Raw genomic sequence first — 14,022 nt, 5'->3', positions numbered from 1 at the left:
CCCTCCTGCCACACCAACTATCTCAATGTCTATGACGGCATGGCTACTGTGAGTACTGCTTTAAGGCTGGGACAAGCGCCAGAACCTGGATGTGTGACGGAACTTCTCTGTTGCAGTCGAGCTTCATCTACGGTAGAGTTCTGCAATTACCAAAACCCTTTTCCAACCGAAATAAATGAAAAGCTTTTAATCCTCAGTTCTGAAGTCTGATGCGTTAAAAGACACACGGGGATAAATGATGTAATACAATAAACTTCTTCACGGCAAAGCAATTCCCTGGATGTCTGAGGTAATTGGAAAATTCAAGGCTGGTCCCTAAAGTGCGTACCATTTATCCAGCAGGTTTGACAGAAGGCGGAGATTTTTTTTTTTTTTTTCCAAGTGGTATTTGGTTAAATGACAACTATTGGCGTTTGGGGGAAGGAAAGTCTGGCTTATAGAAGCAGATACCAAGGAGATCCAAACTAAAACTTGTACCACATTATATCTTTTTTTTATTCAACAAAACACTGATTAAGCCTCTACTATGTTCCAGGAACATGGGGACAATGTGGTCAATAAATGTCAAGTCCCTGCCTTCATGGGGCTGACAGTCTAATATGAGAGAACAAACATTAAACAAATAGAATATGTATGTGAGACAGTGATGAAGCTGAGTGAGGGTGATGCGGGGCCCTGGGGTGGGGAGGTGCTATTTTATGGAGGGTAGTTAGGGACCTCTCCCGTAAGATGATGATTGAGGTAGGAGCCGAAACCTGAGGAGAAAGAGAATCAGTCATTAAATATCTGTGAGAAGAACATTCCAGACGGCAGGGCAGTGATCATAAAGGCTGCTACACAGAGTATGTGCAGAGTTTGCAGAGCCCCAGGCAGGCAGGTTGGGCTGGAATGAGTGACTGGGGTGAGGGGGAGGAAATGAGAGAACGGGGAGCCGGGATACAGGCTCTTACATGCTGATGTAAACGCTGGCTTTGTTCTGAGTAAGATGGGAAGATGTTGGGTGTTGAGCGGCAGAGTGACATGATCTGAGGTATTTCAGAAGGACCTCTCTGACTCTGGAGGGGAGAACAGGCCACAGGAGGGGAAGGGTGGGAGCAGGGAGACCATCTAGGAGGCAGGGGAGAAATCTTGGTGTCTTACACCAGGATAGTGGCCGTGGAGGTGGAAAGCCGTGCTCGGCAGATGTATTTTGAAGGGAAAGCCGAACGGACTCACCCATGGATTGGATGTGGTGCGTGAGAGGGGAGGCAAGCACGTTTACCAGGCCACTGACTCTACCACCTGTAAGAATGGATTTGGACTTTCCTCTTAAAGAGGTGGAGTAGACTGCAGGAGAAGCAGTTTGCTAGTATAGGCAGGTGGGAAGCGAGAATGGGAAACTGAGAGTTCTGTTGTGGACATCTGAAATTTGAGGCGCCTGGAATGCCTCCAAGTGGAGGTGTTAAGCTGTTGGAATTTGGAGCGGGAGGTAAATGTAGGAGTTTTCAGTGTCTAAATGGTATTTAGAGTCAAGAGAGGAGGGGATCATCTAGGGAGGGGGGACGACAAAGAAATGCAAGAACGGATCCTTAGGGCTGTCCAACATGTAGGACCGGGGGAGATGAGAAGGAACTAGCAAAGAGGAAGAGTCAGAAGTCAGTGAGACAGAATGGAGAGTGATGCCATGCGAAACAAGCGAAGGGAATGTTTCAAGGAGGGGAAAGTGATCAGCTGTGTTAAATGCGGTTGATGGAAACATCAGGAACTGATCATGAGGTTCAATAATGTGGACATTCCTGGGGACCTTGATGAGCAGTGGAGTGGTGTGGAAGAAAGGCTGACTGGGTTCGATCTAAGAGGACGCAAGGAGAAGTAGAGATAGCAAACAATTATTTTTGCAGTTTTTTAAAGGGAAGCAGAAAATGGAGTGGTTGTCAGAGGGGTGAAACATGTTATGGACTGAATTTTGTTACCCCCCCAATTCATAGACTGAAGCCCAATCCCCAGTGTGACAGTATTTGGAGACTGGGCTTTTAAGGAGATAACTGAGGTCAAATGAGGTCAGAAGTGTGGGCCCTAACTCAGTAGGACCGGTGTCCTTGTAAGAAGAGAAAGAGACACCGGGGATGTGTCTGCACGGAGGCAAGACCACGTGAGGACACAGGAGGGAGCGGCCACCTGGAAGCCAAGAGAGGGGCCTCGAGAGACACCTTCACCTTGGACTTCCAGCCTCCAGAACTGAGAGAAATAAATTTCTGTTGTTGGAGCCCCATAGTGTGTGGTATTTGGTCATGGCAGCACGAGCAGACTAGTACAGAAATCAAAGGAAATCTGTTTTTTTTAAAGAGGGGGGAATATTGTACATGTTCCTGAGGGAATTCCTGGAGCTATGTTCCTGGGTTGTGGAGATGCAATGCGGTCTGGCATACAAGTATAGAGGTTTGTTTTTTGTTTTGTTTTGTTTTTAGATTTTATTTACTTGAGACAGTGAGTGAGAGAGTGAGGGAGAGAACACAAGCAGAGGGAGAGGCAGACTCCCTGCTGAGCAGGGAGCCCAGTGTGGGGCTCAGTCTCAGGACCCCGGGATCATGACCTGAGCGGAAGGCAGACACTTAACCCACTGAGCCACCCAGGCGGCCCCAGAGGTTTGCTTTTGATAAGGCTATAGGCAGATTTGTAGATGTGGTGAGAAGGTAGGAGAATTCTCTTCTGAATCCTTTTATTTTCTTGGTGAAATAAAAAGCAAGGTCGTTAAGTGGAGAGGGGAAGCTGGGTGGAAAGTGGAGTTTGAGAAGAAAGTATGAAATAATTGTCTGGCAGAGCAGGGGAACCAACTGACAAGAGAGATGTTGTCAAACAACTAAGTGATGCTAAGAGCCCACTGACATTAGTGGTCGTAGATTTAAAGTGAGGCTAAGTCCTCGTGCTCTTGTGTTTTTCTCCAGGATCATCCAGTCGGGTTAGAGGGAGAGATGGATCCAACTGGGGGTTTTTTCAAGAATGGCAGGGAGACCACATACAAGAGAGTGATTATAATGATGGTCTGTAGAATCTAAGCTGAGAGAGAATGAAGGAAAGCACATGCGGGCATGAGGGGGAACCACGAGAAGGTGAGGGAATCACTGCATTGTGGGTTCCAGGAAGAGTCGGGTTATTATCATGGGTAAGCTGGAGAGATGGGAGCTTGTGGTCATGGGATGCTTGAAATGGAAAGGATGCAGAGGGTACAACTGGAATCTAGCCAGCTCTCAGGGATGACTGACTGTAGGCTAAGGTAGGGGAAAAGGAGCAGAGAATTGGTCACGGAATTAAGAAGCCTATGTGGATACTGAATTACTCTGAGACCAAGGGCATGGTTCTGCCGTGGCAGCAAGCTCAGGCTAAAATCCTTAAGGAATGCGGGGGAATGATGCGGGGCTGTGTGGATGGCTGAACCACGGGGGGGAGGGGGTGCAGCAAGTTGTAGAGAGGCATGAGCCTCAAGGCTGGCCATTTTCTGAAAAAAGAGAGAGAATGGTCCGGAACAGGGTTTCTCAACAGTGGCACGGTGAGTATTTTGGGCTGGGTAATTCCCTGTTGCAGAAGGCTGTCCTGAGATGGGCAGCATTCCAGACTTCTACACAACAGATGTAGCACCAGCCTCCAGCTGTACAAGGAAAAATGTCTCTAAGACTTGACTAAATGTCCCTGGTGGGGAAAGACCGCTCCTGGCTGAGAAATGCTGATCCTAAAGCAGCAGTGATGAGCTCACAGGACACCTACCTGACTTGGGGCCCAGCGGAGTGAGGAAGAGCAAGTAGCTAACTAACACTTTGCGAGGCTCGCAGGGCCATCACTGTCTTCTGGGAAGATCAGATTTGGGTTAGAGAGCACCGAAGGGAATCTTCCCAGAAAAGGGTGGGAATACAGTGAGTATCTTAGGATTTACGGCAATGATGTAGCTCACATCTATCAGCCCTAAGGAGGAAAGAAATGTATCCCATGATGACCCGACAGTCCATGTTGCGTCTGCTTACTTCACTTCCTTTGCCTGACCCAATTCACTGCTCAAATGAGTCACCTGCTTCTTAATGGCTCTTGCAATGCCGATTTCAGTAGTGATAGCTAATACACACTGAAATCAGGAGTCCCAGAAGAACACACCGACTATATGCAGGGAAGCCCTCGGCAGGGATGCAGCACCAGCGCTGCGTGCTGCCTCTTCCCAGAGTTCTTTCAGGCTCTGACAGCTAAGCAGGCACACTAGGACTCAGAGCTTCTACTGAACTTTCTAGCTCTACAGACAGAAGGGAAGACTGCTCTCTAAATAACAGAGGGTTGGGAGATGTGAGGAGGATGAAAGTATCCAGAGTGCCTGGCAAGAGTAGACCTGTAACAAATTTCTGAAGTGGTATTTCAACAGTTTCCCTTTATTTACTTACTACTTGTATGCCCTTGACCAAACAGTAATCTAGGCTGGCGAGTAGGAGATGAACGTGGCCTGGGGGTGAAGCCGGGGACCTCCACCAAAACAGCAAGATCCCATTATAATCCATTTAAAGTGTACTAGCAAAAAGTAGATATGATGAAAAGCAGTTTTTAATTCTTTGAGGGAAACAGCAAACATGTGGCTTAGGGAGAAATAAGCGAGTTACATATCCAGAAGTCAGGAACTGAACTCTCCCCATGATCGCTAAGTTCCAACAGCGTAGATTGCTCCGTTCCTGCACAAGAAAAGGGAGCCTCAGTGTAGAATGAACCCTGCCAACCATCAGGAAGAGAAACGTGGTCTCTGGTGCTCAATCGTCTGTACATACCATCAGTGAGTGACTCACAAGAAAAGACTGGAAATTGAGAGTGTAAGATAAGGCACTCTGTTTTTAATTCTATCCGTTTCTTCAGAATTAATCCAGGTCTGGGGTCCTCTGGTAATTGGAAGTTGAACTGGCTGCAGCTAACGGGCTGGCCACGTACCCAGGAAGGCATCAGAGTGCCACAGTCCTGAGGAGACTCCTTGGTGCGTTCTGCCCACCTGTCCACGTGCATTCCGACTTCTCGGCAAACTTCCCACAGCATGACCAGTGCGGGCGACCCGGGTGGCCTTTGTGTCCGTGGCCGCAGCCTAGGTACCCACCTGTGTGGTACCAAGAGGAGACAGAAGACAACCATTAAGAGTGAAGTCCAGCAGTTTACCATGGAAACTAACGTTTCTGACAACATTTAGACTCATGGATGTAAAAACATGTAATAAAAACCCAGCGAGAGAAACAAGCTATCTGGTGCCTCTGTAGGAGGAGGACTCCCAAGGACTGAAGACAGCAAATCAATTAAGATTCGCTGAAGTTCTAAGAAGAGTGTTGTTTTAACATTCTGCTAACTCAAGGAGATGAACTGTTTTGAGTTTTAACTGAAAAATAATTGAAATAAAAGAGAAGGGTAGAGTGGCTGAAATAAAGAAGGTAGTTCCTAAAGTGTTTATGCAAAAGGGTGCACGAGCCTTTTTTTTTTTTTTTAAGATTTTATTTATTTGACAGAGACACAGAGACAGCAGGAACACAAGCAGGGAGAGTGGGAGAGGGAGAAGCAGGCTCCCCACGGAGCAGGGAGCCCGATGCGGGAATCGATCCCAGGACCCTGGGACCATGACCTGAGCTGAAGGCAGACGCTTAACGACTAAGCCACCCAGGCGCCCCATGCACGAGCCTCTTAAGGCTCACCATCAGAGTAGGAACACAACAGAATACTTTTAAAAAAATAATTAGAGGAGCGCCTGGGTGGCTCAGTTGGTTAAGCGTCCGACTCTTGATCTCAGCTCAGGTCTTGATCTCAGGGTTGTGAGTTCAAGCCCCACGTTGGGCTGGCTCTATGCTTGGAGTGGAGCCTACTTAAAAAAAGAAAAAATTAGATCTCCTGCCTGAGTCGACCCTCCTTCCCCCAAAAAGAGCCAGACCTGGTCAACTGATTTAATCATCCACTTCCCCATCCCTGACTTGCTTGGAATTTCTTTAAGGTTTTAAAAGGAACAGAGTGGGTTTGGATTTTTTTTTTTTACACTGCCAGGCTGGTGGAAAGGGTACAGATGGACATCGAGCATCCCGGGGAGAAGCACAGGGCTCATAAGATTGGTGAACTGGATCAGAACGGAAAGAACTCAGAACTTTTAAGCTTACTATCTCACTTTTCAGAACAAAAAAGCTTTAAAGTGAAACTTTCAGAACTGTGGTGTACTGATACGCATGGATTATATTCCCAGAAAGAAAGCCTAAGTCTGAATCTCCTAAACCTAGTGGCTGTGCGGTAGTTGAGCCCCATTGCTGGGAGACTTTCGAGTGTCCCCTCACCTGGCATGGTGCCTCCACAAGCACAGCGAGCAGTCTTCTGGCCTCCGCTGGAGCAGAACGTGCAGCAGTGAAACACGCCCGCGTGTGGCCGATGCTTTTTCCTCACGGTCACGGTGAACGGCGAGCCCTTCAGTGTTCAGACCAAGAGCAAAGAACAGCACCTTATGAGTCAACAGGGATGTGCTAAGCATCCCATGTGCTTAAACGCAGTCACAGGGCCTGGCCCCGGAGAGACGAGGACAGCAGAGGGAAACGGACGAGGGGACAGTGACAGCTGGGTGCTCAGCTGTGTGGCGCCAGATACAAATGCGTGAGAGTCAAGGAATCTGTGCAGCCCCTCTAGCACAGAGCCCGCCTGATACACGAATAAACCCAAGCTGTGTTTCGTGTCACTGGTGTCTCCATCTCCCTTCTGGAAGAGTCTCAGGGCTCGTTAGTAGAGCGCCGCAACCACAAGGCTAGGCCGTCCCGTGATCCCTTCTCCAATGTCTCAGTCACGCACCTCCTTCCCTCACATGCTGAGTCTCGCTCCCCTCCTCCCACCCCTCCATCCTGGATGTTTCTGTTTCCCCATCCACTTAGTCTCGGCCCGTGAGGATACAGGCAGAAAGGTGAAGAGCGCGTGGTTGATAATCCTCAAATTCGAAACTCTCCCACCTGCCCCTCTCCTTCCAGGACAACTTCCGTTCTCCACTTCTTGTCCTATGTTAGGTAGTCAGCATCTAATAAGTGTAGCTTATGGGCCTGTCCCTGACTGAGAAGCACACAGTCTGCAGGAGCACAAAACAGAGAGTCTGGCACCTTAAAAGCCTTTCACGTGTTCGATCTCTCCTCCTTTCAAGAGTTTATGGTCCACTTTAAAAACAACTTGGAGTTCAAAGAAATGGGTTCAAGTTCTGGTTTTGCTCTACAGGGACTGTGTACCTCAGCACGTTTGTTTCTCAGTCCAATTGCGCGATGATCCCTAGGCCCGAATGGCCTGGAAGAAAGGCCTAAGAATGTATGCAGAGGGACGCAGCCCACTCCGGCCAATGTAATTAGGCAGTAAGTGGAGTTGAACAGGAGTCTTCCTTCTTGCACACATCACAAGCCTGACACATCATGACACTATGGTACTTTATCATCCCTGTCAGTGTTGCTTTCTGGTTGGGGAAAATCTGTGATTACTCGAGATTCCGTCGGGCCTGCTGAGTATTGCCCGATTTTAAAAAAATACGCAATCTCTAGACCAGTCTTGTCTGGGGGGGCTGATGCAGTAACCCTGGTAAGAGCTAAGCACATATGGAAACAGGCGAAAGAGTTACGAGGACAGATGGGTCAGGTAGATAGATGACTGGTCAATTGAGGGGAAGAGGGCATAACTCTCCCAAATTGTGTTCCAGTAAGTTCCAGTCTGTCTGGTCACAGTCTGAACAATCCCGAGCTAGAGGATATTGCTTGAATGTGTATGCTTGTCCCCTGGCGGAATGCCCCCTGGGATGAAGGTATCTTTCCCAAATTAAGAATTCCCCGAAGGGGAGAATGATAAAATACAAGCCAACAGCCAGGAGGAGGAATAGGCACAGAGTTATGGTCACCAGCAAAATCTGGGTCATTTCTCAAGTGAGGAGAAGGAAGAAAGAGGATCCTATTCAATCCCTCCATACAGCTGATCCCACGAGACATGTCTCCGCATCCTGAGATGGTAGAAGCCAGAGGAAGCAGGGAGAGAGAAGGCCAGGGAGGACAGGCATAGGTCCTACTCACCCGCACATGCTGCTCTTTGACGCAGACCAACACGGTATAGACACCAGGCTCCTTGGGGGTGTAGGAGACGTAGTACGTCCCATCCTTGTTATCTTGCACCAGCGCTCTGACTGGACTGAATGCAGACGGGGTTCAGAAAACCACTCACAGGTCTGCTGGGGCCGCCCACCACTTGAGGTGTGAACCCTACACCATTCCACCCAACATTCACTTGAAATTGTACCCCAAGCAGGATGCTCCTTCCATTGGTCTCGGAAATTAATTTTACAACAGAAGGGAAGCAACGTAAATGTCGATTTAATCTGATGTACAGAGGAATTCCTTGAAAGAGTTACTGTGTCCTCTTTGATGGGCTTGCTGTACCCTCTTGCTCTCCTTCCTCCTCTGATCTCAGAGGCACATGAATATATTCCCAGCCTAGTGGAGTAGCAAAGTGGGGCTGAATTTTGAGAAGGGGCCCATGCGGTCTAACGTAGAGTATTTTTCAGACAAGCTGAGGGGCGGAGCAGACCTTTGGGAGAGAATGGAGTACTGGCATAAAACCCGCGCAAGAAAACACATCTGCTCCAGCTGGTCGTATCACATTTTTTAATAGCAGCTGGGGGGCGGGGGGTAGGATGTAACTACTCCAGGTACACCTCCCCAACTGCAAAGGGGCCTCAAGTGTCCAGTTTTGTCACTGCTTATTACCCTTGACACCTGGCTGTGTAATACACACCTGTCTTTCTTATCTTTAGGGATGACCGCGACTCGCACGCTGTCTCCTCCCCGGCCCATGCTCTCTCCTGCCGCATCCTTACACAGCAGGGTGAAAGAGGCTGTCTGTTTCTCCCGGGCTCGGTGGAGATCTGCGGAAGATAAACATTCAGTCCTCACCTCAAAGGCCAGCCAGGGTGACTGCATCCCCAGATCAGACACCATCTTGCTGCTTCTCTTTAGAGCAAAAGGTCATGCTTCCCGTTTACCGTAATTGCCCTGCTCCCTTTCTCTTCTCTTCCTGCTCTGGCCCCCAGAGCATACTTCCTGGGAGTCCCTCCTGGCGAGCCTGGCTGTCTCTCAGCCAGTTGCTGCCTTGGATCACACAGGATCCTGAACCTTAACTGCAGCCCTAAAGGGAGCTCTGAAAATACTCAGGATAGACCTACATATTCAGAGCAGAAAACCTCTAGACCCTGTGAGGGAAGCTCATAAGCCCCAAACTACCCTCTCTGAGATGCAGATCATGCTGGAATGGGCAGGGGGTACAGCTGATCAGACCAGACCCTTCAGCACTTGAGCCAAGCTGCTAGGGAAATATTCAGTAGGTGCAGCCTCTGGGCCAGCAGATGCAACGGGGCTTCTTAACTTGGGGCTCATGAACTACCATGTGGTCTCTGGAGAGGCTTATGAGGGGTCCAAGAATCTCCAGAAGTGCGGTGCCCAAATTAGTGGATGTTCTTGGGGAGGGATCATTCTCAAAGGCATCTCTGACCTCCAAAAGGCTGAGAATGCCCGTGCCGGAGTCAGGCTGCATCTACAGTACAGTCTGCCCATCAGGACTGATCTCGGACGTATCTCTGTTCCAATAACTGCCTCCTTTAGGAATAGAAGGGCCAAAGGAAGTTGTTTCTCCCCCAACCGAAGTGAAATGCCTACCATCATCTTTTAAATGTCAAGATGTGGCTTACATAAACCAAGAGGGGCACAGAAGAAAGGACGCTCTACCCTTGTCTTCCTCACTCCTCTGAAACTCTCTTCGGAATGATCCGAGCCCTCTGGGGCCCTGCCACGCTCCTCTACGGGCAGGCAGGATTTCACCGCGGCCCATCCTGGGATCGTCTTCGGGCACTGTCTCTGTTCTATCATCTGATAGAAACAGCATGCTCCTTTGAGGTCCTTGCTAGTTACTACTTTGCTCAACTGGAAAAGGGTCAAGCCTCACCCGTGTATGAGTACTAACTGTACCCTGGCCAGAATGAAACAGAAAGAAAGGGCGAGGGAGGGGTCACCGTCCTTCAGATCAGTATGGCTCTCTCCCTTGGTAAACTGGTCGGGAGGAAACTCTTCCTAGCTGGATGAAGGCCCCAGCGAAAAAAAGCCACACCTCTTTAAACACCATGTCCCCGTCCACTGCCCTCTCAAGGCCAGCAGGAAATGCCTCCTACCTTCTCCTTGAAGGACACATTTGGCTGGATCGACCTCTTTGGTATGGATGGCCCCATAAACTTCATAGCCACGGCACCGGCCTGCTTTCTGCTGAGGAGAGAAGCATATCTTATCGTTTACTCCAGGATGGACACTATATTTGACTTTGTTCAGCTTTGTGAGCCGTTCTACTACCACCCCCTTGGTGATGAGGATCTCCAGGTCTGAACCACTGGTCAGCAGGTGCTCTGTGAACTCCACACCAGTCCGCAGGTCAGCTAGCAGCTGCTCCAGCTGGGCCTTCTGCAGCTGCAGGGAGTTTTCCTTCTGGACCCGTATGTCTTCCAGCTGCTTCAGCAGCTTGTCCCGGTGCTCCTCAATGGCCTTGATGTAGCCCTCAGAGAATGCGTGCACGTCGGCGGCCACAGCCCCCACCTGCTCCTGGAGGGCACTGTTCATCCCTTTGATCTGTGCGAGGGCTTCCTCCAACACCTCCACGTGGGGCTGGGTGCCTTTGAGGAGCTCCCGCACCGCGTCCCCATGCTTGTGGATAACATTGCTTGTGAAGTCACAGGGGTGCTCCCGGTGCTCCCCCACCACACAGTCCCGACACACGGGCCGGTCGCAGAGCTCACAGAACAGCCTCAGGTCCTCTGCAGGGTGCGCAGGACACAGAATGGGCTTCCCAATCCTGCTGCAGCCTTTTAAGTCTTTTAGGTCCACCATCGTATGGTAAGTTGTCTTCTTCTGCCGCCTGGGGACAGAGTCAGGGACAGGAAATTAGGGGACGATTCGGTTGGGAAATGATCTGGCAGTTTTCACAGCATGGCTCGGGAAGTCAAAGAGATCTGAGTTCAGCCCCTTGCTCTGACCTCTTAACTATGCGATCCTCTCGGATTCCAGTTCCTCCTCATCTGTATGGGGAGTGAATAACACCTACTCGAAAAGGCTACTACCTTGAATAAAAGCTCTCTGGCCTGGGACGGGACTTTGCCAAAGGTTGCAACACTAAGGCTATGGCCTGGAACTTTCTCTGAAGCATTAGTTTGGCAAGTTGAGACAAGAGCCACGGCCTACTCCTTCAGCAAGCTAGAGGTGAGAGCATGGTGGGAATCCAGCACCAAGAGACAGAAACTGTGCCACGTGGCACAGCGATAAACCCCCAGCAATGAAAAAGTGTCCAGCTGGCCCCGACAGAGAGTCTCCGTCCACTTTCACTTGAGATTTTGGTAAAGCATTTCCTTTGCCCAGAGATTGCATCACCCAAAGCAGCAAGCTAGAATTTTCCCCAAGAGTCATTGGCATTATTAGAAAGACTGAAATCAATGGTCAGTAGGATCACAACTCTCTGTTAATTCCCCTTTTCTGTAGCCCTCTAGAGATTCAGGGGACTCCCCAGGAAACCCAGTGACTGTTGAGAGATCCCCCGATAGCAGACCACCTCGGAGCTGGCATGCCTATTCCAGCACCAGAAGAGTGGCTGTAGAGAAAACAGGGTCAGCTGATTAGCTGGCAGCAAGGTAGTCATAACTACAAGTTAAAAATAGGAAGACTTAAGACTAACTTGTTCTGTTGGTGAGACCAGAAACCAAATGGAGGACAGAATTTAAAAACTATTTTAAGCTAAATCCAAAATCTTGGCTATTTTAAATTCAGATGTCCTGGAATGGGGGAGGGGGCGGAGAAGGGACAAAGAGTGATTCATGTGACCGGCTATTCACCAAATGCCATAAAAGACATAAATCTGCACCCCAACAAGCACCTATAGGCCCACCTCACCAAGCTCCAGAGTCACTCTAGGGTACAAGGCTAAGGCTGCAGTGGGGCCCAGCCAAACAGCACCTTATACTGGGAAGGCAGCATGGATTACTAGAAAGAGCACAGAATGCAGTCAGAAGACCTGGATTTAAAACTGAGTTCTGGGGGCGCCTGGTTGGCTCAGTCATTAAGCGTCTGCCTTCAGCTCAGGTCATGATCCCAGCGTCCTGGGATGGAGCCCTGCATTGGGCTCCCTGCTCAGGGGGAAGCCTGCTTCTCCCTCTTCCTCTCCCCCTGCTTGTGTTCCCTCTCTCGCTGTGTCTCTCTTTGTCAAATAAATAAATAAAAACAAAACCAAACCTGGGTTCTGTTATACACTACATACCAGCTGTGGAACCTTGGCAAATCACATTTTGCTGAGCTTCAGTTTCCTCAAATAATAAACGGGAGTGAAAACAGTGCTTGCTTTTCTATAAGAGCTGCAAGGCATCAAATGCGATCAAGGCCAGGGGCTATGCTATTATATTCATTCTTCTCTGTTTATCCAGCACCCACTACAATTATTCACCATACAAAGGACTGATGATCCAAGGAAACAGTGAGTGTGCTTTGCAAACTGAAAAGGGCTACACAAACCTTTGCTTCTATTATTACTAGGGGTATTATGTAAGGCTGCAGGAGTTAACTACCACTCTGGAGTATTTATCACAGTGTATACTGCTCTTTGGCCTTACAGGGCATCTGAGAGAGCTTTCCTTCCCATCTGCTCACCCAGGGATTTCTGGCTTGACACCTCTTTGTATTCTGCTCTTAAGCTGCAAGGAGGGGGGTGGGGGTGGGGGAGCCCGACTTTACCTATGCGCCTGGCAGCAGAAGTGACAGAGATTGGCTTTGCAGGTCTGACATCTCTTCTCCACTTCTCTGTCGCTGCACAGGTCACACACCAGGCCCTGGCCTTCCCCTTGAAGACTCTCCAGCATCACGTCATTCATGGCCAGGTGGTCTATGGTTAAAGCCTTCACTCCACCCATGGGCAGGTCCACCTGAGCATCACATACCGGACAGAGGATGCCGATCTGCGGCTGCAGACTGGGAGGCTTGAGTTCCTGGAATATTGACCCCTCAGAGCTTGTGTCAGAGTCTCCCCCTCTGATGTCCACTACTGAGAAGGGTTCCAGCTGCTCCAGACACGTGGTGCAAACTGTGTGCAAACAAGGCAAGAGCCTGGGGGCTTTGAAAAGCCCCATGCACAAAGGGCAGTGAGTCTTGCCTGAGTTCCCAAGCGCAGTCCCACCGGGGAGTTTGCCCACGAAGCCCAGCAGCGGCTTCCTCTTTTCTGACATATTCCCCACGTTTGTGCCCAGTATCACAAAAGGCGGTGGGCAGCTCTATAATGAAGTAGTAGGTGATTAAGCCCACCCAAAGAGAAAGTTTGCAGAATTTGAGCAGAGACCATGGGGACTCTCTCTTCGGCAATTCAAAGGGCAAAATGGTAGAAGAGGAGTCGTCAAAAGAACCATCCACAGATCTACTTAGGAGGGCCCCCTCCTTTCCATGGCATCCCATACCAGACGCGCCCACGCCCTCCTGTGCCCCCCAAGTCCTCCTCCCCGGAAGCGCTGCCAGGTCTAAGTCTTGAGCTGGTCCTGCCGCCGCCAACTCCCAGACCCCTGCACCTCTCACTCCTTCCACTACCACCGCCCTCCCGCCGCCCGCCCCACTGGCCCCGGCCCGACACGCGACAAGCGCCACTCCCGCCCCCGCGTGATGAAGTCGGGGAGGGCCTCTTGCTCCTTCCCCCGACCCGGCCGTGCGCGAACCGCACACGGCCTGCAAAGGAGCTGTGCGACCCGCCGGCTCCTGGGTGACCACCGCCTCCCCAACACCGCAGCCCACGGTGCCCGAAGGCTCTGGCCCCTCCTCGCACCAATCCCAGTCCGAGTCTACTCAGGGGAGTCCAATCACCGTCCGAGAAGGGCGGCCCTCGCCGCTGGGGGCCCCGCCTCCCACCAGAGTGACACCACCAGTATCCAATAAGGTTTGGAAATTCCACATCTTCGCCAGTCCACTCCGACGGGGGGGGAGGGACCAAGCT

The 14,022-nt window shown here is 50.3% G+C and overlaps 1 protein-coding gene across 2 annotated transcripts; it reads right to left on the bottom strand.

Annotated features, from left to right (window-relative positions):
• Window positions 1-492: 492 nt before the first annotated feature.
• On the bottom strand, window positions 493-13,900 carry TRIM45 (tripartite motif containing 45). 2 transcript variants are annotated; one of them, XR_006794384.3, is made up of 7 exons: window positions 12,783-13,900; window positions 10,190-10,923; window positions 8,764-8,893; window positions 8,046-8,160; window positions 6,300-6,426; window positions 4,776-5,092; window positions 493-4,682 (listed from the first exon to the last, which is right to left on the bottom strand). XR_006794384.3 is itself a non-coding variant. In XM_045896862.3 (6 exons), the coding sequence occupies exons 1-6, from the start codon at window positions 13,268-13,270 to the stop codon at window positions 4,944-4,946; spliced, it is 1,743 nt and encodes a 580-aa protein (XP_045752818.1). In that variant the 5' UTR covers window positions 13,271-13,900; the 3' UTR covers window positions 494-4,943. The 2 variants fall into 2 exon arrangements, 1 of the variants encoding a protein (XP_045752818.1); XM_045896862.3 differs by having other exon boundaries at window positions 494-5,092.
• Window positions 13,901-14,022: the final 122 nt, after the last annotated feature.

Source organism: Mirounga angustirostris, unplaced genomic scaffold (assembly GCF_029215605.1).
Source record: "Mirounga angustirostris isolate CCGP_5_RB_7025 unplaced genomic scaffold, mMirAng1.0.hap1 SCAF_4, whole genome shotgun sequence".
NCBI lineage: Eukaryota > Metazoa > Chordata > Mammalia > Carnivora > Phocidae > Mirounga > Mirounga angustirostris.
The sequence above is the reverse complement of the archived record's forward strand: the minus strand, read 5'-3'. Positions and strand labels throughout refer to the sequence as shown.